Consider the following 22,301-nt stretch of genomic DNA (forward strand, 5'->3'; position numbering starts at 1 on the left):
CTCTGCCATGCCGACACTGGTCGAGAGACTTTCGATTCTCGTCGAAATAAAGGGGAAGGAGACCCGTTACTTTCTAATTATTTCTGTACTTTCTGTACATCCGTTTACTTATCCATATATAATAAAAATTGAAAATGTGTACATTGATACAATATTGAACATATTCTAAAGAAATTGTATTGTTTGGCTCAGTTGCATTTAACACATTGCTCCCCCACTTCCAATCGAGTGAAGTTTGACGAGGTTCTTCAAACTAAATGTGTATGATAAAAGCGATAAAAGTAACACCAATTTGTATTAAAAATTGTCTCTTAATTTTAGAGGATACTCTTGGTAATGTGGCTTATCAAGAGATTATTGGCAGAATGAAAGATGCTTTTTCTACGTTTTCACCAACAACTTTATTTGTGCTCCTCTTTAAAATTGTACATACACATTGCTATTACAATATATGAATACTTTCACATTGTTTGCTATCATAGAATATTATAAACGTTAGATTTTTGTCACAGAAAACACTGAATTTGTCAAGATTTGTAAGAAGTTTCATTTCCTCTTCAATCATAAGATTTTTATTTTAGTCATACTTAACAGTTATGCAAATATATAGTGGTAAGTTTTCCATTTAGACAAGAACTACTGATTTTTTTTCTGCTTCATTAAGCTTTTCAACACTGACGTGGAATTTAAGAGTCTACACTGGAATTATCCTAGCATCGCTACTTCTTCAACAAGTTATTGTAATTATTTGTTCTATAAATGCAAAATACTTCAAGCATCCTAATATAAGTTCATTATTTGACCCCGAACCAGCCTATCAAGAAGAGAGCAATAAACACTACATGGACTATCTTACGTATATAATGCCTCTAATATCAACTTCTCGCCTCTTCTCGAATATCTTATGATGCTTTTTTCTCTTCATCAAAAGTGTATAGAATATAAGGTTATGCATGTTTATGACTGAAAAGTGTTTTTAGTTTTGTGATTAAAATTGTATTGTCTAGTTCACAATAAAGACGGAACGAAGTGTCCCAAAATCCTTTCTTGACAGAAACAAACAAGGAAATAAGATGTTCACAGAAATTAGATGCAACATCTATTTTTTACGTTTGCTCTCTTTTTTGGTCCCTCGGACCGCATTCCGTCCTACAAAATGTACAATCTTCCTCAGCTGCAATGCTTATTCTGGTTTTTTTTTTTAATATTCTTTTTGATCCTCTGTACAGCGCAAATTCTTTTGATTGAGTCAGCAATTCTCAATGAATATTTCAGGGAAATTATATATGAGAAATAATGTGCTAAGATGTGTAATTATTGTATTTTTTGAGTAACACTTTAAATCGATGTCTTATCTTCACACCGCCTTTCATCTTGGGAACGATTTCTTCTCAGCAAATATCATAAGTATACATATTTTTCATTATTACTATAAATACATGTCATTTTCCTTTTCATCATATCTTACAATGGTTTCTTGGTTCTACACTTAGTCATAGTTAAAAGTTACAAATCTCAAAACATTTATTGGTTAATTTATTGTTGCCGTTAAAAGTTTTTTTTTTCTTGGTCTTGATCCTACAATAAGTACACACAATTTAAAGCTATAATGCGATACTATTGGCAAAATGTTAAGCAATATCTTTGGTATAATATTCTTTTTTTTTTGGTCTCTAATCAGTACAACATTAAGTTCTGGGGGTTTTGCTTTGTGACCTTCTTCCACTATTCTTCACCTTGACTTGTCCTTCCAAAAAGTTCGCTCACAAAAAGGGTAAAATTCATATTATCATCTATTTGATTATTTGTTATTCATCATTCAAGCACAAGAATATTATTCATTTTAGAGATTTAGACATTGATTTCTTTCCTCTTTGATAAATATCTTTTTTTTGTAAAATATATAGAGTTGTTAAGTATAATATATTGTAATACTACCAAAAACCCGTACATTTGTATATGTATTGCGACATTTTTGACTTTTACTCTAACACTTTAACACTAAATTCATTTAGATTTGAGTGTGAAATATGTATTTTAGATGGCCTTTGAAGAAGTCAATCGACTCTTGATCAATCTTGCTTCAAAAAGAACTCCTCGTCAATCATAAAATTGGGTAATCTTACACAGAAAATCTCTCGGCGTTCAACACTTTTTTCCCAACTCGAGAGATCAGTGGAAATTTGCAGCCATTCAAATTCCCACCACTTCTGTTTAAAATCAGTCAATTTCCCTATGCAAAGTACCAACAAAAGTGTCTAAAAGAAAATTTTATTTGTCTATCAATCCTAAGAGAGTAAATTGTAGAATTCCTATATATTTTGTATATTTATAAGTATGTTAAGAATGCATATTTTCTTCGTAAATTCCCATTCAATGTCAGATTCTCTTCATTTTGTCGCCTCCTTTTTACACACATGGAAGGAAGCATTTAAAATACAATGGCATTTCCTATTAAGCTCCTCAATAATTTTTTTTTTTGGTATTCTTTTTCCACAATTTTATCATCAACATTTAATAAATACTTTATATATAGAATATTTCTCAAACAATGTTCTTCAAGATTGTTTCCAGATCTTTTCCGTGCTTTTTTCCATTCTAATTGAATGCAAATTTTATTGCCATGCTCCCGAAGCATGAGTTCGCCTCTATTGCTTCTGGTGAAAGTCCATGGCAACAAATTGCGCCATTTCAGGGATAAAAATGCCATTTGAGAGATGAAAGCAATGAGTATAGTCGATAAATTAATGTCAATCCACTCTTTTTCACTGTCTTTCTGGGCTTGCAAAATGTTCTTGGCTATTTTTTTGCTTTTGTAAGTTGTGAGAAAATCCCTCGATTGGCATTTCTGCCCCCGAAATGATTGACTTTGCTTAGTCGCAGGGAGTAAATATTAAATATTTTGAATATTATAGGATATTATGTTTCATGAGGAAAACATTCACAATTACACTTAATAACTTTTAGCATATTTGCGTAGTACAATCGGCAGGCGCTAACCAGGTTTAGGAGTTCAAATATACTTATCATTGTCACACAGAGAATATTTATTGTTTTCTCATCTAGAAAAGAAATTTATACGCCTCTAATTGCGAGGCCTCAAAAATGCCTAAACACTAACTTTATTCTGTGCTGAGTTCAACAAGTGAGTAATATTTTATTGTTTTGCGTTATCCTTGGTCAATATATTTTGATTATTGTTGTTGTTGGTCTTGAGAGGAGTTGTTGGTGAATCATTCACGGCGCTCTATTCCTCGTCATCCTCGTCCTGGTATGTCACATACCGAACAGACGATCGATCTCCCGTGATGAGCAACTGCGCAGCATTTGGAGAAAATGTACATTAAACACTTACTTTCTCTATTCCAAAAAGAACTGAACCAAAAGCACACATAAGGCAAAAGAGAACAGAAAGGAAAACAACAGAAAATAATCTTATATCACTTTAATTCTTCTCTTCTTAACGGCTACATAAAGTAAAAGACATAACATCGAAGATAACAGACAGTAATCATAAGGCAAATTGATCTCCCAGAACTAGCGATGGAGATTCCTTGAGGTTTTCTGACGTGCTCTTCAGGACTATTTCATTTTGAAAAAATGCTAAATTTTGAAAAAATTCCAAAGGGAAAGGGAAATGCCAAAAAGTAATTCTAGTAATCCAAAACAGCACTCAAAAGTGTCCTCGTTGTTTTTGTCAGAAACATTTCATGACTTTCTAGCAAATTAATGAATCCTAAGAGATTTAAGTGTGGAAAATATGTACAGAAAATCATTGAAATTAACAAGATAAAAACTATTACAAATTACAATTGTCATGAAATATTCCTCTAAAAAAGATCATAGCATTTCATCTCTACCTAGGACTATCACTTCACATTGATTCCTTGCAATTGACACAGTTTCTTGCATAACATAAAAAGAGATGCAAGAAGGCACTCTTCTAAATTCGATAACATATATCTAATTAATTGAAAAAAAAGACACAACATTTGCTGAGCACAAATGAGGAGAATTTCGGGATGGACGATGAGGGAAGGGAGAAGGAGGAGAAGATAGCGAAGGTGGTAAGAACACAAATGGACTCGAGTCCATCAAAAACGAGGCGAAAGCAGTCTACAGTTTGGTCACGGCATTCTCAGTGGGCGCAGTGGCGCCACTGACCATCACCACAATGCCGTCCGTTCCACCGACCGTGCCGCCGTCCGGCACGACGCCGGGATTGTCGATGCCTACCTTCTTCTCCTCGCGAGTCGGCGGCGCCCGTAGGAATGTGAGCAGGGGCGCGTACGCGAAGCAAATCACCGCCATTCCGACCAGCATCCACTCGAAGCCGATGGTGTTCACCAGGGTACCGCTGAAAGAGCGCAATTTATCATTTTATTAATGCTGAATAATTTTAACTCTTTAACTATTATACTGATTTTCTAAGAAAATTCTCTATAACATGCCATTGTTTCATATTAAGACGTTTGTGCTCCTATGATCAGCCTGAACTGCTTAAATATATGCTTAATTTTTTAAAAGCTAAAGCGAGAAAAGCTTTCTAATCAGTTTGGTTTTTTTTTTTCAAACTATTATCTATGTTTGTACTATTATGATCAGAAATCAACGATCGGACCTCAAAATCTACGTAGAATTTATAACTGAACTAATTGTCAGTCTGTTAAGGCTTTTGAAATTTTTATCTGCAATTCACGGAAAACTTGAAGGTGTAATTTCAAAAACTGTATCTAGAATATCATCTCAAATTGACGTGCTTCAATAAACTTCCTATTGAACTTGTAATTTCACCAAGATTAGCATCGGATTTCAAGTTCAGAAATGTACAGTTTGTCTTGATCTGCTTTAGAGATAATCAAATATGTATCAATGATAAACACATGAAACTGTTACTACCGCATAAAATCGGTATTGATCGTGCTGATGGACATGGTCAGGCATGAATGACTGAATTGAGGGCTTTTTGAGCTTGCACTCACCTCAGAGCGGGGCCGACAGCGAATCCCACGCAGAAGGCGACATCGCCCAGGGCGTAGACGCTTCCGTAGACTGCGGCGTGCCGGATGTCGACCAGGTAGCCCAGCTCTGGCATCATGCACGAGTCCACCATGCCAATGGCGAAGCCCAGGCCGGCGTTCGGCAGAATGAGGTGGTTGATGGAAGTCGCCATCGGGACCTGCGAAGAGATTGATCATCCGTAGAATCCGCAGTTCTCGGGAAAATGAGGATTACTTACGCAAAGGAGACAGAGGCCGATGATCATGAGACCGAGCAGAGCCGCTCGCCACCGACCGATCTTGTGCCCAAGAGGCCCGAAGACGTTCGTGCCGATCAAGTAGCTGATGGAGGCGGGAAGAAAGGTGACTCCCTGCTCCCACTTGCTGGCGCCCATGTTGTCCATCATCCAGATGGGCAGCGACGGCTCCAGCATGGCGATGCCCATGTTGGCGAAGGTGATCGCACCGGCAGCGATGAGGATGTAAGGATCGCAGACGAGGGCTTTGAGGGAGGGCGGATCGGATTCCTGGAGGACAACTGAGGGCTGCAGCATAAGGAGCTGCAGGACGCCGTCGCCGAGTGCGAGAGCTGCCAGGATGATGAAGGGCGCTGACTTGCCCACAAACTCGTACATCACGCCGCCAAAGGGTGGCCCAATCAGGACACCCAGAGCTAGACCGCCCAGAGCGATGCCCATGGCGTTGCCGCGCTCCTTGTCGTTGGTGTATCGCTCAGCCAACATTCCCATCCCGGACACGGAAGAGCATGACGATCCGATACCTTGGAGCGCGCGAGCCAGAAACAGAACACTGTACGATCGGCCAAAGGCGAAAACTGCAAACAATTCATGGTTTACAAGAATTCAGAGAAAATAAATACTTCGAAAAACTCACTTATTGTTGAGATGAACATGATCACGAAGCCTGCAAACATCGGTATACTGTAGCCTATCCTGGAAGGAGAATATCGGGTTAGATTCCGCGTGAATTCGGGGACGAGTCAGGGCTCTTACTTGTGTGTGAGTGGGCCGACAAAGGGATTGGCCAGGAGCTGCACGAAGGCCTTGGAGGCGAACATGAGACCCACTTCGACCGTTTCGCCGACGAGCTCCTTGTGGCGCTCCTCCAGCTCGGCGTAGAAGCTGGCATTGTCGAAGCCCGGCGTGGTCTCCTGGATGCCATCCCAGGGCGTCGTCGTCTGTCCGCACGGGGGTGCTGGAGTGGTGGGTGGCGGAAACTTGGGCAGGCTAGCCAGAGGTGCGTCCGGGTGTCGGATGTCATAGAGGAATTCCGGTATGATGGGAACTGCAAGAGATCGATGGCACACATCGTCAGAGAGCTGCAACGTCTGCATATCTAATTGCATTATAAAATTTCCACAGGAGCAGACATAACCAAATGTGCGGGGACGCCGAAGTCCCAATCATATGAAAACCGTCTCCACCACCCAAGTAGAGAGACACAAGAAAGGAAGGGGCAAGCTTGTGACGAATTGGAACTAATTGCGATTTGTAATTCAATTTATTGCCGTTTAAGAAACGAGATTGCCTTGATAATTGCACGTCCATTAGCTGGCAATTCTAGGACGAAATTAGCTTACACTTTCTCCTGTATCTCACCAGAGTCTCTCTCTTCCACTCATCCCGGACCGTATTTTATGCTCACGCCATGGAGACAAGAGACAACAAATATTAAATGTATATGAACTGTTAAGCGAACACTGGAATGAATTTTGTGTAAACTTCTCCACGTTTATTAATACTTCTCTCCTCACTTCATCGCTCATCCCCTTGGACAGAGCGGAGTGCCGAGCGTCTAGGGCCAGAAGGGGTTTCCTCGCTATTTACCTTAATTCTCCACTTCTTCCTATATAGGACATGGCGTATTGATTTTTGCTAAACCATCCGCGTGCTGCAAAATAACCCTTCTCCGCATGAATTTCAATGCATCTCCATCCAAATCACATCATCGCCATATTACCAGTCTTCCACACAAATCACATACCACAGACACAATAGGAGTTAAACTGGCTTTTAGAATTTCAGCCACTTTGCATTTCTCGATATGCAAATGATCGTGAAGATCATCGCGAAATGTGCGCGCCTCTTGACATGCTTTCATTCACGTTTAGACATGCGGAGTACGACTTCTCAGAAACGTGGAAAAAGACGGTGATTTTTTATCATATTTCTCTCACTAGAAGACCAAGCATGAGACTGATCAATTCTTTTGTCGTACCGCAAAGCAAAATGATAAAGTCCAATGGTCATAGGCTTGGTAGCCAGAAATTTTATCGCCCAACGTAAATTCCCGCAGTTAATAAATATCACCGCATAGAAACTACTTGTTTATAAATCATTTCCACGTGTTGATGGCGATTGACAGTGACTTTCACTTTCAGAATACGAATATTTATTTCATATTTAAATAAGTTTATGGTTTACTGACGTATAGATCAGTCAAAACAGCCAGTATATTACTGAATTTCAGTACGAAACTACTCAAAAAGGTTTTTACATGTGTTTCATCATTTCTCAAGATGACATAGACTTATTTCGGCACTCACTACGACTTTGTGAATCGGCCCCGCACTCTCGTAATGTCGTAAATTCAAATTCTTAGTCTATCAGGGCAATTTTTCGTGAGGATTCGTACTCCAGAAACTATGTTCACTTCTTTTGATTGCGTGGAAGTATAAAAGTTGAACGCTTTTGATGTTAAATTGCGTGATACATCGCCTGAACTCCTCCTTTTCCCACCCCCTCGGACACGGACGGCATTATGGAGGAAGACTTCTGGGGGAGATTCGAGTGAAAGTGGCTGAATAATGAGGCCAGATAGCCCAAATCACCAGCGACGGATTGAGGGGATTTCCCAAAAAACGGCGACAAGCGATTAATTCGCGAGGCAACAGTGTCATTTGAGTGAAATTTAATGCGATGCCTTTCGACAGAGGAATTAATTATGAGGACCCTCGCGATGGCACTGCAATTCCGCCTCTGGCAAGACAATGGCACGAAGAATACACTTGGGCGGATAAGACAAGGTGTGGAAACGCAAAAGTCATGGGGATGAATATTTTCTCTGGCCACATTTCATGTCCGCTCGAGGAGATGCGAAGGCAAGAGAGCACAGGAAGACCAGCGTGGATGGATAGTGTTTAATAAAACATGACCGAGTTACCCTTCCACTGGGTGGGCGAAAAAGGGTGGCATTGAGATGAATTTGGTGTGAAATCTCACTCTTGCCGCCGCACGACATCGCACTTCTCACTCTGAGGCCAAGGGAAGCGATACAGAATTACTTATTCAATGAGGGATGCTCTGCGCTTGATGATGGAAGTGGTTGGCAAGAAAGAAAATGGTTGAGACAACAATTACGATAAGTGGTCGACGCTATAAATTCACTCCACTCACCTCGCACTTTTCTTGTGCGAGAGAGAACATCCCTCAAACCCGTGTGGAATGAGATGGTAAATGTTGTGCTCGGAGGATTGGAAAATGGGGCCAATTCCGACTTTCAATTCCCTTGCAATATTGCTCTTAAGCCGCGAAATCCCCGCTGAGTTGTCTGCCATGCGGACGCTTTGTAAAATGATTTTGAGAAAATCGCTTTTCCCCCGAGGAATGGCAGGAAAAAATCCCCGAGCGCAGAGAAATGCTCTTAATCATTGATTTACACCCACCCAATCGCCAGTGATAAAAGCTAATTATGACACAAGAGTGAAGAGAGTGTGATTGTGGCAGCGAAGGCACTCAATGTCCGTCGCAGTTTTTCGCAAAAGTCTGGTGAAATTTCACTTTAGGAAATACCCAAAAGTGACTCGACTCACCGGCATTTCACCTCGAAAGTCGACCACTCGTTCACCGCCAATTGCGAGAAAAAATGCGGAGCAGAGGGGAAGAACGAGGAGGAAATTCTATCAAAGGACCGACATGTAGTTCCGACGCAACTTTCTACACCACTTCATGGCGATTTGTGAGACATTACCAGAGATGAATAAATAGAGGAAAATCATTTGCGGACGAGAGAAAGAAGGGAAAACGTATGGAAGAATGGTGAGATGGATTTGTGAATAATAGAACAGAGAATCCCTCTTGGGTCTATTTCCTCCCTTTCATCCACCCAATTGTGGCGCGCACTGGAGAAAATACTGCCGGCCAAGACGTCTCTCCGCTTTGGCGTCGGAAATAGCTTCACAAAGTGTTGATGACACATTAAATTATCTGCCATACATGTGAAATTATTTTAATTTCAATGCATCATATGTCGTGCACAGCGAAGAAATTGAGATTTGCCATCACCTTACGACTTTTCCTTGACTCCAATTTCCGCCAGTATTTCCCACAAAGACGCACAGATAACTTGGCTACCAAAAGGATGTCTTAAGATAGAAACTGGAGCTTGATTGACTTCAAGAAAAAAAAACGCTGGAGGATCGGAAGAGATAAACTAGAATTTTCATATAGATCTTAATCTAATGATTACTATCCTTCCTCTGGCAATCATAAATGGTCTTTACTGAAAAATAGAGAATTGCGAAGTGAATTGTTTTCTCACGGAACAAATCGGTTAATAAAACTATTGATTTGGACTTTTAACATTCACAATTAGACAATTTCCCTGATTTTCGTGAGAAAACAGTCATTTCTCCATTCTGAGAAATATCAGCTGATCAATTCAGCATTTTGAGTCTTTTTTTCTGGAAATTTCTTGCGCTTTATGGAAAATACCCGTGAGGGGATGAAATTGTCAATCTTCACTCTCCTTGGAGAGCTGTTGGAAAGTAAAACACGGAAAATCCGATGAGATTTTTTCCCAGCGCACATCTTCAGTGGCATGAAAGACGACTGGAGGTATTTTCTTTATCATTGTATAGAAAGTGTATTTAGTTGAACAAACTTGATTAAGTAGTTTTATCGTCCCACATTTCATGCGAGAGAGAGAGAACCAATATCGGAAAGATTTCTTCTTCTCGCCCATCTGAAGAGTCTCCAGTTGAAGAGCCAACTGTTGAACTTTGAGATTTTTATGCTTCTTCTACTGGCTCTGTAAAGGGCAAAGTTCCTCCGACGGAGGAAGGGAAATGTGAAGGATTCTTGCATTCTCCTTTGACTTACCGACTGTGGTGAGAAGCATGTTGTCGAGGAGGAGTGCAATCGCCACGATGATGAGGACGAGACGCCTCGAGCCACGCCAGCGATCCACCCATGATTTTGCTGTTCCGAAGATTCCTCCGTTCGTGGCGCCAGGACCGCTTCCGCCACCTCCACCACCCGCGGCCGCGGCCGCCGATTGTGGATGCGGCAGAGCGTTTGCAGACTGTTGATTGGCGCTGGCCCCTCCTGGATCTGTGGACTGCATCTCAGAGGCCAGTATTTACTGCAAGGCGAAAGAGGACGCATTAGAACAAGCGCTCGCAGAATCAATCGGCCTCGTTTTGTCTTCCAGAACTCCATCGAGCACCTTTGCAACGCGCACGAACGACAATTTGAGTGGTGAGTGAAGGGCACTCCATGTCAATTACCGACTGTCCCACCACAGACACTCTTATGTGTGTTCGTCTGGCAAATTTCCACCCCGATATAATTGATGTATTTCCGTTTCCCACACCGCCACAGCGCCACCCCCAGAAATCGCCCGCTTTCCGGGCGCTTGGGAGGAAAATTGTCACGACAAAATGATGAAAATCTCACAAGTTCGAAAATGGAAATAAAATCAAACTGAGAGTTTGTGTATCTCATTTTCCCTACGGTTTCATGGTTTCGGTTTCACCTCCCGGAAGTGCGCCGCCCTTTTTCCCCGCAGGGGCGAAATGTGCGCCGCAGAGGGATGAGAATCCGACAAGTTTTTCACTTTTAGGAGCAACTATGTCGTCAGAGCCATGTGAATGTTGCTCGGTCGAAGGTGAGGGAGATGATGTGATGAAATATGAGTGGCGCTCACTCATAACAAATACAACTGATACGACAAGTGATTTAATTATAAATTTCAATGTTGTGATACTGATGAGGAAGGAAATGTTGATGTTAATTCAATAACCCATTACAATATGGAGCGTTAAATTGGTGGTCGGCATATAGTTTTAAATTGTCCCACTTCCACAGCGCAGAGGAAAAGGTGAAAATTTCACAGCGAGTTACCCAATTTGCTACACAATTTTCCCGTGATATTGAACTCAGTGTTGTAACGGATGTAGCACAGTGTATAGCACAGCACTGAAAGATTTCAGAGGTTGCATTTTAACTGTACACTATATAAACAATCTACATATTTCTCAACTCATCTATTGAAAATCCTCGGTTTCTCTAGGGCAGGACACTTAACTTTTGATATGATCATGGAATATATTTTATTGCCATGGATTTATTCATTATTAGGCAGACCATTGTCAAATGCAGTCAAAAATACCACAGAAAACCTGAAGATCTTGAATTTACGCCCGGAACTGCTTCACTCGCCCCTATCGACTACTCTCAGAGCCACTTTCCCAACTCTCTCCCACTCAGCTGGATAATATGGATTTTTTCTGCATAATATTACTGCGTTGTGAATTGTGACAATTTTTACGATCACACTAATTGAATTTCCATACTGTTTCTCATCTCACCCTCCGCGAGTCGCTGCTCCTTTTCCACCCGTCATTTCACAACAAAAGCACAAGAATGGTGTATCAGAAGGAGAAGTCAATACATATAACCATGTACATCCCGCATGATATAAGAAAATGCTCTTGGGTGTGAAAGATATTCTGCGAGGCAAAACGTTTTTCAAAGTGAAAATGCCATAGAAAATCAAGTTAGAAAAGGGAGACTGAGTGATAAAAAGGGCATTTGAATATTCAAATTGAGTTTCCAAATCAAATAACTGCGTGCAAAAATACAAAAAAGCACCATAAAAATGTGTTAAATGAATTTATTTCCATTTGCAAGATGACTTTCTCTATCAGTCTCAATTCTCTATAAATGACGCGCGATGTATTTCCGCGAAAATTACACAACAAAGTCCTTCCATTGCGATGCGCTATTCAGGAATAACATTCTTAAGGCTTTCTCGCTTTAGAGGAAAAACATGCAACACTTTCCCCATTAATTGCGGCTGATCTTCAAATATTCTAGTGTCTGATAGTATCAGTTTCATTCAAAAAATAGAGGCTATTGAATACAAACATGAGCGAATATGCATTTTTTCAATGATGGCGGCCGATATTTCACAATTCAGAACTGACTTGCAAAATTGATGTTCATTCATAGTTTATGAAAGATGTATAAACTTTTAATGTGTTTTTTTCTCTCTGAGAATGAATCCAATCTTTCTTATGAATAAGAATTGTAAAGTAAAGAAGAACAAGAGTGCAAATATTTTAATTGCTATCGGTCTATATTCCGCAAAATAGTATAATAAATCTTTCTGTCATGACTTAATAGACAACTTAATTAGAGAGAAAGACGCCCAAATCCCGCATCTGATGAAGCTCAATTTCTCTACTACAAAAGTGTTATGAAGATAAGCACTTTTTGCACGCAACTGTTTGGGATGCAGTGGAATTCTCGAGTTTGGGCTCAAGATTACAAGTGGGGCAATTTAATGAAATCTGTGCGCGCTCAAAAAGAATACCTTTTTCGAGTGAGTGAAAAAATAACTTTAGCCCCAAACATTCCCGCCCTGAGAGTTAAGCACTCTTGCAATTTGTAACTTTTTCCTTCGCCACATACACACATAAAACGACCTTGATGGAAATTCCCGGGCAATTTCTTCATCCATGATATTGAAAATACGTGGAAATAGATATTAATTTACTGTACGTAGCACAAACAAATGGTTGCACGCGAAAAAGAATGTGAATTATGGCGAAAATTTTAATTGTGACTGAATGACAATGTCACGGAAGTGTAGTTCTCTCCATTCACAAGACACCACCTTAACTAGAACCAATTAAAGCCAATATAATAAGGCTCAATGCGCTCATTGTGTCGCTGTTTATTCCCAGATTGCAATCATTGGGCCACTTCTATGACTATTCTCGATCTCTGCCGCAATGTGGAGGGTTTTGCAAGAGATGCAGAGTCTCTTTGACGTGGTTCTGCGGATGACCATTAATACACTTTTAATGAGGACTCTCTAAAAGGTCACGAACTTCATTCATCCCATCACACTTTCCCACCCAAAATTTCCCACCGTCGGCTTCCGAATGAAAGCACTGGACTTGAGGCCAAAAGTGAGGCTTAATTTTGCATACCAGTGAAATTGATTTCGCGGAGAGCAGAAAAAGTGCGACGCGTGTTCCTGAGGAGGATGTTACACTCGTTGGAGGCACTGAACGACTGAAGGAATTGGAGAAGTATTCTTCTTCTTGTACGATGGATTAGCGAAAAAAAGGTAACCTTCAAATCAAGTTTGGAGGAATTTTTGAGTGTCTGCCGCGAAATAATGATATCCAGTTTTTCACTCGACTCTTTTTTTCCTCTAACGCTCAGCGCTATAGATATCAGTGGCTGAACTGATCCGAAAAGATGGATATTGTCACGCTGTTTTTCCTCAAATCGCGAATAACTATCATTTGCGGTGGCATGATAATGGGACATTGTACGCGATAAGTATCAATCAAAAGTAAATGGCTGGCATTTCGGGTGATGTTTGCCACTCCATCGGCGGGATGAATCTCACATGAATGATCTCAGCGACAGCGTGGAGAAGTGGAGAACAAATAGCAATTACGGGCAATTATCCATCGGCCAGGGGAGAGGGAAGTCCCCAAAATCTCATCATCGACACTCCAAGAGAACCGGTACGGGAAAAAAGTCCCCGGCAATTCGCGCGACAGCCCAGAATTCAGGTGCCGATGATCGCGAGTCACACGCGGAAGATGTGAAACGCGACTGAGCCCGACCAACAAGTTCATATTATTTAGTCATTAGGCAGACACAATCTCGTCTCCCAACGCCATAAAATCTCCCATCACTCGTGTGCTCGCGTCTCTCGACAGCGCTAAAGTATTAATTGAGTGATGGAGAAGATGTGCAGCGTGGAAGAAGTGTGGTGTGGCCCACGAAAATGTCTGAGACAACATTTAATTTTGCCTAAATTAAGTTTTAATTTGTTCAGTAATGGGAAACATGCGAAAGGAGTTGTGTTTTATCCACGAGAATGGTCATAAGAATAAACAATCAATGGACCTGAATTTTCCATGTTACAATTCTTTATAGAGCAATGCATTTTCTTAAGCATCTGTTGTGATTTTTTGCTAGGATATGAAAAGTGTCAATTACACTGCTTACACGTACTAAACGGTGAATTTCACAAAAATTACCATAGCGTTGTATTAAGTAAGAGAAGATTTTGACCTCACTAAAATCTCTACACGTGGAGTTTATTGTAATCTTAACTTGCAATTGCAAAACAGTCATAATTTTCCTCAAAGAATTACAGTCATATTTTTGGGTTTGAATGGGACACCTTTGTTTTATAAAAAAGAATATATTTTCCTTATTTTATGCTGAAAACTATTGGCTATTTTTCAGGTGAAAAAATTTTGATAAGTTGAAAAACCGATGTTTTTGGAGGAAATTGTTAACTTAACATTATTGCAGAACTTGAACAGCTGCTCAGTACAACTCCTCATAAACGAATACTTAAAATGTCCTAAAAGATTTTTACTTTATAAATGTTCGAATAGAAAAAAATTCTTTTCTTTTAGTTCTCAACAATAAAATTGATTAGCGAAATGTTATTATAAAAACCTCATTCTGTCATAGAAGCAGTGTTTATGGAAATTTGCCTGTAAAATATTTTATGAACTGGGTTAAGCGATAAGAATTAGCCAAAGTATGCTAAATCTTCTAAAGAAACCCTCTTTGGTGCCAATTTATGCGGAAGATTGCAGAAAATGAGTCAGAAATAATTAAGCGGCGAGGAAGAGTAACAAAGGATGATCGTCGCGTGTTATCGCATGTTATAATTTCTTATGCAATGCGCGGATTTTAATTACTAAATGCAGGTAACACACATGATAGTTAGTGTTTATTTTTCTTTCTCTCCTGGGAACCACTTAATCCCTGCCCAGCCTCCCTATTCACCGCCAGCGCGTGTTATTGAAATTAGTGAACAATTAAGAGGAGTTTTATATTAACATATTCCAAGCAGAACACACAAGAGAAAAGTGATTCAATCGTCAAGTTCACACGCAACTGATCATTTTTCGATTTAGCATTTCACAGAGAAGGAAAAAAAACATACACGTAAGAAGAAAAATTCCACAACATCACTTTGGCATTCCTTTTTCCCAATTTGGGGAAAAAATCAGCACAAGCGGGAAAGTAAGTCATTTGGCTTGTGTGATTGCTTATCGTCGGAGAAACACACGTTCTAAAATTGCAGAAAAATGGGTCGCAGGTAAAACTCTAAGCGCAAAAAATTTGAATGCCTATCTTTGACTCATATTTCAGCGTATCTTGAAGTAAATTTGAGGCACAGCCGCAATTGGACTCGAGTAGCTTCGAATTAAGTGAATAATTAAGTGCTAAGTGCAGGCAATCGTCGTCATGAACTTGAAACTCCATCACAAAATCGCCCCATTTGAATTGGAAACTTACACAAACTTTTCTCAGCAAAGAAACTCCTGGTCGACACTCAACGATCGGATATTTTATGATCACACCACACTTATGATTTTCTTTGAGAGTTGCTCGTAAAATAAACCGTTTATCACGATTGCGACGAATATTTGGAAAACATTTGCAAGAGCGGAGCACAACTAATATTCACAGCTTTCAAATGGGTTGCACAACAAGTATTATATTCACTTGGAAATTTTTGTTAGGAGATGGACTTATGGATTTTGGCAGAGGAACACACCAAAAACGGGCGTGCGCTGCTATCTCATTTGTCCAAAAATCAAATTCCTTCTCATATTGTCTGTTCGCGATGAAATAGTGGCGATTTGGGAGCTCAGTTTTCTCCAACTGACGACCGCAACTGCTTGATAACAACTAGTGGCCAGAGGAAAAGCCTGTGGAGTTTTATACGGCACGCGCTCAATGTTAACTGATTCGTAATTAAAACAAAAGTGAGAAGCTCTCGCCACTGTCACTGATAAACTAACCCGACGCTCGCCTGCAGAAAAGCTGGAACAGAGAAAACCCAGTCCGATACTCTGGGCACTCCGGCCGAAATAATTAAGAAATTCCAGGTAGTGTTTGTGGGAAAGTGACACTTAATTGGTCTGGTATTTCTGTCTTTTACCTTCTATTTCGACTCAACACTTTCGGGACAGAGACAGAGGAAAAAGACTAAATCTCCTACGCCTAATCGCTTAATCATTTTCTGATGATTTTGGGTGCTAAAGACAGACACTTAGCACGACCGTTAGACACTTAGCAAAAGATCAGAGAATTTTACTAGCTGCTCTCTGCCGATGTGTGAACATTAAATTGAGTTGTTTATTAAGCCAACGACATTCTGTGCATTTAATTTTTTAGGCGTGATTTCATCAACATTTTACTACTTCCAGGACAGAAGGTGCAATGAATGCACTTTTTGTTAAGGCATTTTTTCTTGCATTTTTATAAGTTTTTATATGTAGATAAAAAGATTTCCTTATGGTTAATCATACAGTTCTTAGCATTTTTGACCCCATTTTAAACAAAAGAGAAGTTCATATATATAAAATTGAAATCATTTTGATCAACAATTAGCGCAAATCGATTAAAATCAGACATAAGATTCTCTAAATTCCTTTTCTCGGTACAGAAAAATCTAACTTCAGATTCAGATTATAAAATTCCCATAAAATCTGAAAAAGTGAAAGTAAAAGCAATATTAAACAGAGCAATTAGTCTGTCCAAAATTTCCAAGAAACTTCTTTATTTCTCGTTTGTGGCAAATTATTTATAGAAAGAAGTTCTGAGTTGAAAATGGAAATGAATCCAGAAAAAGCCAAAAAATTGTCAATTTCAAAGCTATAACTACTGTAAAATTGTTAATAAAATTCTCAGTGAATGCGAAAAGCGATTCTATATCACTAGCCTAATATTTGTCGTTTTTGTATTTTTTGGTTCCAAAAGTTCCAAATTAATGAAAAATTCTACTTTTGAGTGTAATTAATTTTCGTTTAGTTTAGATTGATGAAAATTTACATTTTCGCTTTAAAAAAACGTGCAAAATATACTTAAATTAATGACTAAGAACACACTCATTGCTATAGTGAAGCAGGTGAGAAAGACTTAATGTGCCGCCGCTCGGTCTTTCATCTCTCAGCCGTGCAAAAAGTCACACATTCGTGTGATTTTTGAGCAGAATTTGTGATTTCTCAGAGGAAAATCCAGTGCAATTGATTTAAAATTCAACGAAAAGCGAGCCGTGTTTTTTCCACTCACTTCATTTTCTCCGACGCGATCTTTCCCTATGATATTTAGGTCAATATCAATAGATCAGTCGATCATGATTGCCGATATTCGGGAATTCGCTACAACACACGAAATTGGAATTTCATTCACGTTTTCGAGATTTTTCACTCAACTTTTCTCGTCTACTCTCACTGCAATTGTAATTTTTGCTCTCCATTTCGCACATCCAACGTCTAGCACTGAAAATCAACTCCCGAGGTCACTCGCGATCGCTATCGTGGCACACAAATTTAAATAAATATTACAAACTGAACAATTTCTGAACATGTGTGAATGTGTTTGATTTCACATCATGATAAATGACCAGAATTAAATGCATTGTCCGCGTCGTCATTTAACGCGAATTGGGGGGAAATTTCAGTGTGAAATGTCAAGAGAAATATTCACCTTTAGGGTTTTCATGGTGGTTGAAGTGTGTCAATCCATTTTCATGAGGGTGATTTGGTGGCACTCTCTGGAAGACATTGCAAAGGGGAGAGCTATTAGGCGAGGAAGCAATTTCAGTGCATGATTCTCACCTATTCTCACTGGGCCAGAAAAGCGTCCGCGCGGGGATTCCTGTGACTGTGGATGGCGATCCGGCCGTTGCTTCGCGGATGAGATTCCCACCAGAGACTTAACTGAGCCACATCACTAACATCCCCGAGCACACACTCAGACGGGTGGTCCGCAAAGTACCAGTGGCAACGAGATCTCGTCTCGCACTGCCACGAAAAAACCACCCTCGGAGCCTCAGACACTTGGCGCTGCACACAATCCGCCAGCGTGCGCATGATGATACAGCGTGGGGAAGTTGAGTGTCAAATGGGGAGACGCGCTCCACTTCCATAGGTCATCCCTTCGGCGAATGGATGCTCGCTCGGGGCCTTCAACAGGTTCCCGCGCTCGCCGCATCGCCAAGACCCCGCCGGACTGACGGATTGTGCCACCTCGGACGCTCTGATAGAAGGCATCTTGTGCAATTTGTGTCGGAAAATAGATTACTCCTGCCCAGATTGCACTGCTGATGACTCGTCCGCAAATTGACGACTGAAATTAAATACAATATTACTTTAATATCAATTAAGAGTCCTCATTTGGAGGGCAGATGAAAATTTAGGTCACCGGAGAGAAAAAAATGACGAATTTAGAAAGATTGCAAATGCTAAACTAGAATCATGTCTTGAGAAATCAAGTACAAAATTACCGAGACAACAAAAAATATGCTCAATGATCAACATAACCGTACATTGCGTACATCTTCAGTTGAGAGCTTTTCTTGTCTTGAGCTCCAACTTAGAAACAAGAAAAAAAAAACAGAGAACACAAATAGAAAAGATCATGCTGTTATGGACAAACGAACTTCTAAAATTAAGATACGCAAATCTGAAGTTTTTGCCAGTCTTTAACAGCACAAAAAGGCATTATTAACTCTGGGATGCCGTTTGTGTAGTTTTTTGCGCAAATTTGAATCTCAAACTCATTACAGAAATACCGTGTCGATCATACTTTTCATTGTGATTCAAGTTATATAGACCATTTAATTGGCTTTCATTTCATGCACAGAGAAAGGTAAATAGATTATTCGCAATTCTAGAAAATGAAAAAAAATTCCAACAAATTCACCGCCAACAATGTTGCTAAATTGAAAATACATTTATTTCTTCAATGAAATGTGTTTCTTTTTTTAAGTCTATTGATCTTCATGTTAGTTAATGATAAATATTTATCTTAACGAGTTACAGACTTCAGTACAATCACGACATCCAAAAGGAGATGTTCTTAATTTGCATCGTCTTAAAGTGATGGTAGAATAATTCAATGAGAAAATCTAGAAATAAGAATTGTAATCTACTTCGCTTTTCACAAAATCGACTAGTTTCAGAGCAAGTGGTAAGTCTCCAAACAATACGGATAAATTATCACCAGTTGAGTTGCAAAATAATTAAATAAACTCCTCTCTAACTCACTTTCAGCGCTTCAGCAATAGCAGCCGGAAGAGATTGTGCGTCATCCTTTCATCGCCCCAAATTGGTTGGACACTATCATTGGGGTGTCTTCCTTATCGCCTTTGAATTGTGACATGTTCATTTCCATTTCAGCGACTGCAATGCGGGTGTATTTAGAGTGTGGGAGAGAAGCTGCAGAATGAAAAGGATTATCATATCGTTTGATATGCTGGAAAATGTAAAACTATAAGGCGAAATCAAGAAGTGCGTACGCATAATGACTTGAGCTTGAGATACAAAAGCCAACAAATTGGAAAATTGCTTTCTCACGAGCGCCGATTCCAGGGCACAAAGAGAAGCATTGATTGCCAGATATGTTCAGCCGATGATGGGGATGGAGAAAAAGGCACAGTGAGAAACACTCACTAAACGCGCGTTTTTCCAACTGCGAATAATTGAAATAGTAAGGCTTCTAATGCCATAATGTTAATTGCTAAAGTGAATATACAATTACTTATCTCCATGTGTCATACATTCCGACGTGCGAGCTTTTCTCTCACGCACGGAATTGAGTCATTGAATGCTGGAAACTTTTCATATCGTTACTTGCACTTATGCGAAGTATCCTGCGTTATGGCAGACTTTTTCCTTGTTTTCTCGCCTTGGATCGTGTCTGAATTTTGATTCGGGCAATCACGGCGAAACTTTTTCCTGCGCCCACACCATCAACGCTCCCCCCCATCCCCAGGAAAAGTGATTGGGGAGAGACCTGTTGTGCTGAGGAACAAGAATAAATCAACACCGCACGAAAAATCTATTCTCTCAGCAAGTCAACCGTTTTCTTTCCCCAATTGTGTTGACTTGACTCCCGCATAATGATAACAATAAAAACGGCAAGGGCAGGAAAATCCCTCGACTATTTTTCACTATAGCAGCTCTCAAGTTAATATCCCTCCACTTTATAGAGTCACATAGTGACTTCCTCGCTCGCCCAGAAGAATTATGATGTCATGTACTGCCATCGTGCGGGGGTGTGGATAAAAATGCTAAACTCTACATGTACATATTAAATCGTCCGTCGAAGAAATTTAATTTTCTCACGGAGTTGATCTGGAATTCTCTAATAACCGCCAGGAATTCTTAGATGAAATAGTCATCCCCTTCATTTGCCATGGAAAACTTCCTCCACAGTCCCACGCACACACACTCGCTTCCTCCTCTTTATCTCTAGCAGCCAAACACTTCGATTTATCACCCGTCGTAGCCGTTTTTATCTAATGGCAACAAATGTAAATTTTAAATCTATTTGGCGACAAAGTTCAAGACACCGCCTCATTAGTCGTCTTATCTTGTATCTGGACGAAAGTCTACAAGCAAAAAGGCGTGATTTGCACACTTCTGGAAAGAGTTAGGAGAGAATGGGGTAGATTTAGTCATAGAAGGAAACATAAAGTCTTGATTTATTCAATTTATATGAATTAAAATAAATTGTACACAAATATATCTCTGTTAAGTAGCAGAATCTTAAGAAATTCTTAAGTTTTAATTGAACTAGATAAACTTTCAGAGCCGAAAATCGAATTTTCCTGCTATTCTTAACTTAAAAATGAGACTAAAATTGTAACTGCTAAATCAAGAATATCATCTTAAATTAAAAATTTGCATACAACTATTGTTGTCTCGAGCACCAGTTCGGTATAAGTTCTCCAGTTACCGCGGCAGTTACCGTATTGGAATAATAATTTCTCAGCCAAATGGCAAATTTTCAATTACGCCCACGATAATGGATTTATCGGGGAACGCGGAGGACTTCTCAAGATCATGAGTAAGAGGAGAGATGGGAAAAAAACCAGGTCATCAAGTGCACAAGTTAATTGAAATGGGAGAAGTGTTGGCAAAGTCGATTGAAAAGCCACGGAACAAATTAAATTATTTGCATTTAATAAAGCTACAATCAACATTCTTTGCTTTTGGCCAAATATAACTTCCTGTTCGCGGATTTGATTTATTTTCAAAGTGACTTAAACGTTCCCAATTGACTTTTAAAATTTCTTAAGATTTACTTGGCAATTTATTACACGTGAATATAAATATATTTCTCTAGAAAAAGAATAATAGCAAATCAATTCAGTACGTGATGCAGGTTAAAAATGAATTCTTTATGCAATCTTTCATAAAATATACAGTTAAAGATATTTTTGCGTGTGGCTGTGATGAATTCCTGAACAACAATTTAGATTCGGCATGAGTTTGAAAGTAAAAACCGAACTTTGTGTGTTCTACAGCAAGTCTCTCGCAATCATTAGCAGTTGCCCCAGGTTAGAAGACAGAAATAATCCTTTCATAATGACAATTATAATGTTAACTCTATGGTCTTGACCTTCGTTTGAAATAAAGGCTCTTTTGAGCGATATTCTAAACTCGTTTTTGCTCAAATATTCCCTAAAAAAAGAAACCAGCGAACACCGAAGTTTATCATTGAGCAAAAAAAAAACTATTGTTGTCACGATAATAGGCAAGAATATTCTTGGCGTTTTTGCCCTCAAGAAGTGGAAGAACTTCTTCCAACACTGACAGAGACTGTGGATAAAAAAGGCTTTTTCAATTCAAAATGATCTATTCTGATTTACCTTCCGCCCGACAACGAGATCGAGACACGAAATCCGATTAATTAATGCAAGGGAATAAAAAAGGCGGTCTCGAGAGACAAGATGCTGGAAGATGCGGACAATGCGGAGCGGGAAAATCGTGAAATAGTAGATGTAATCGGATTACAAAGAGCAACTTTATCATCTGAATGTATCTCACTCACTGTCGAGATATCGGACCCCGAGAGTGAGTGCGGGAGGCCAAGTGGATCCTCCTGAATGGAAATTAAATTAAGAATCGCACTCACCCCCACGCCAGATGATTCGACGATATCAGACGATTGTGCTCGGCAACTTTTGGCGGGCGACAAATTCGTTCCG

At 39.7% G+C, this 22,301-nt stretch overlaps 1 protein-coding gene across 3 annotated transcripts; it reads right to left on the bottom strand.

The window, feature by feature from the left end:
* Positions 1 to 386: 386 nt before the first annotated feature.
* Positions 387 to 18,087, bottom strand: LOC132263697 (synaptic vesicular amine transporter). 3 transcript variants are annotated; one of them, XM_059763608.1, is made up of 9 exons: positions 17,923 to 18,087; positions 17,792 to 17,858; positions 10,121 to 10,382; positions 6,014 to 6,305; positions 5,895 to 5,953; positions 5,240 to 5,835; positions 4,983 to 5,179; positions 4,237 to 4,357; positions 387 to 3,316 (listed from the first exon to the last, which is right to left on the bottom strand). In XM_059763608.1, the coding sequence occupies exons 3-9, from the start codon at positions 10,362 to 10,364 to the stop codon at positions 3,248 to 3,250; spliced, it is 1,578 nt and encodes a 525-aa protein (XP_059619591.1). In that variant the 5' UTR covers positions 10,365 to 10,382; positions 17,792 to 17,858; positions 17,923 to 18,087; the 3' UTR covers positions 387 to 3,247. The 3 variants fall into 3 exon arrangements, with proteins under 3 accessions (XP_059619591.1, XP_059619588.1, XP_059619589.1); XM_059763605.1 differs by lacking the exon at positions 387 to 3,316 and having other exon boundaries at positions 3,431 to 4,357; XM_059763606.1 differs by lacking the exons at positions 387 to 3,316; positions 17,792 to 17,858; positions 17,923 to 18,087 and adding an exon at positions 15,593 to 15,987 and having other exon boundaries at positions 3,431 to 4,357.
* Positions 18,088 to 22,301: the final 4,214 nt, after the last annotated feature.

Source organism: Phlebotomus argentipes, unplaced genomic scaffold (assembly GCF_947086385.1).
Source record: "Phlebotomus argentipes unplaced genomic scaffold, Phlebotomus argentipes genome assembly contig_39, whole genome shotgun sequence".
Classification (NCBI taxonomy): domain Eukaryota; kingdom Metazoa; phylum Arthropoda; class Insecta; order Diptera; family Psychodidae; genus Phlebotomus; species Phlebotomus argentipes.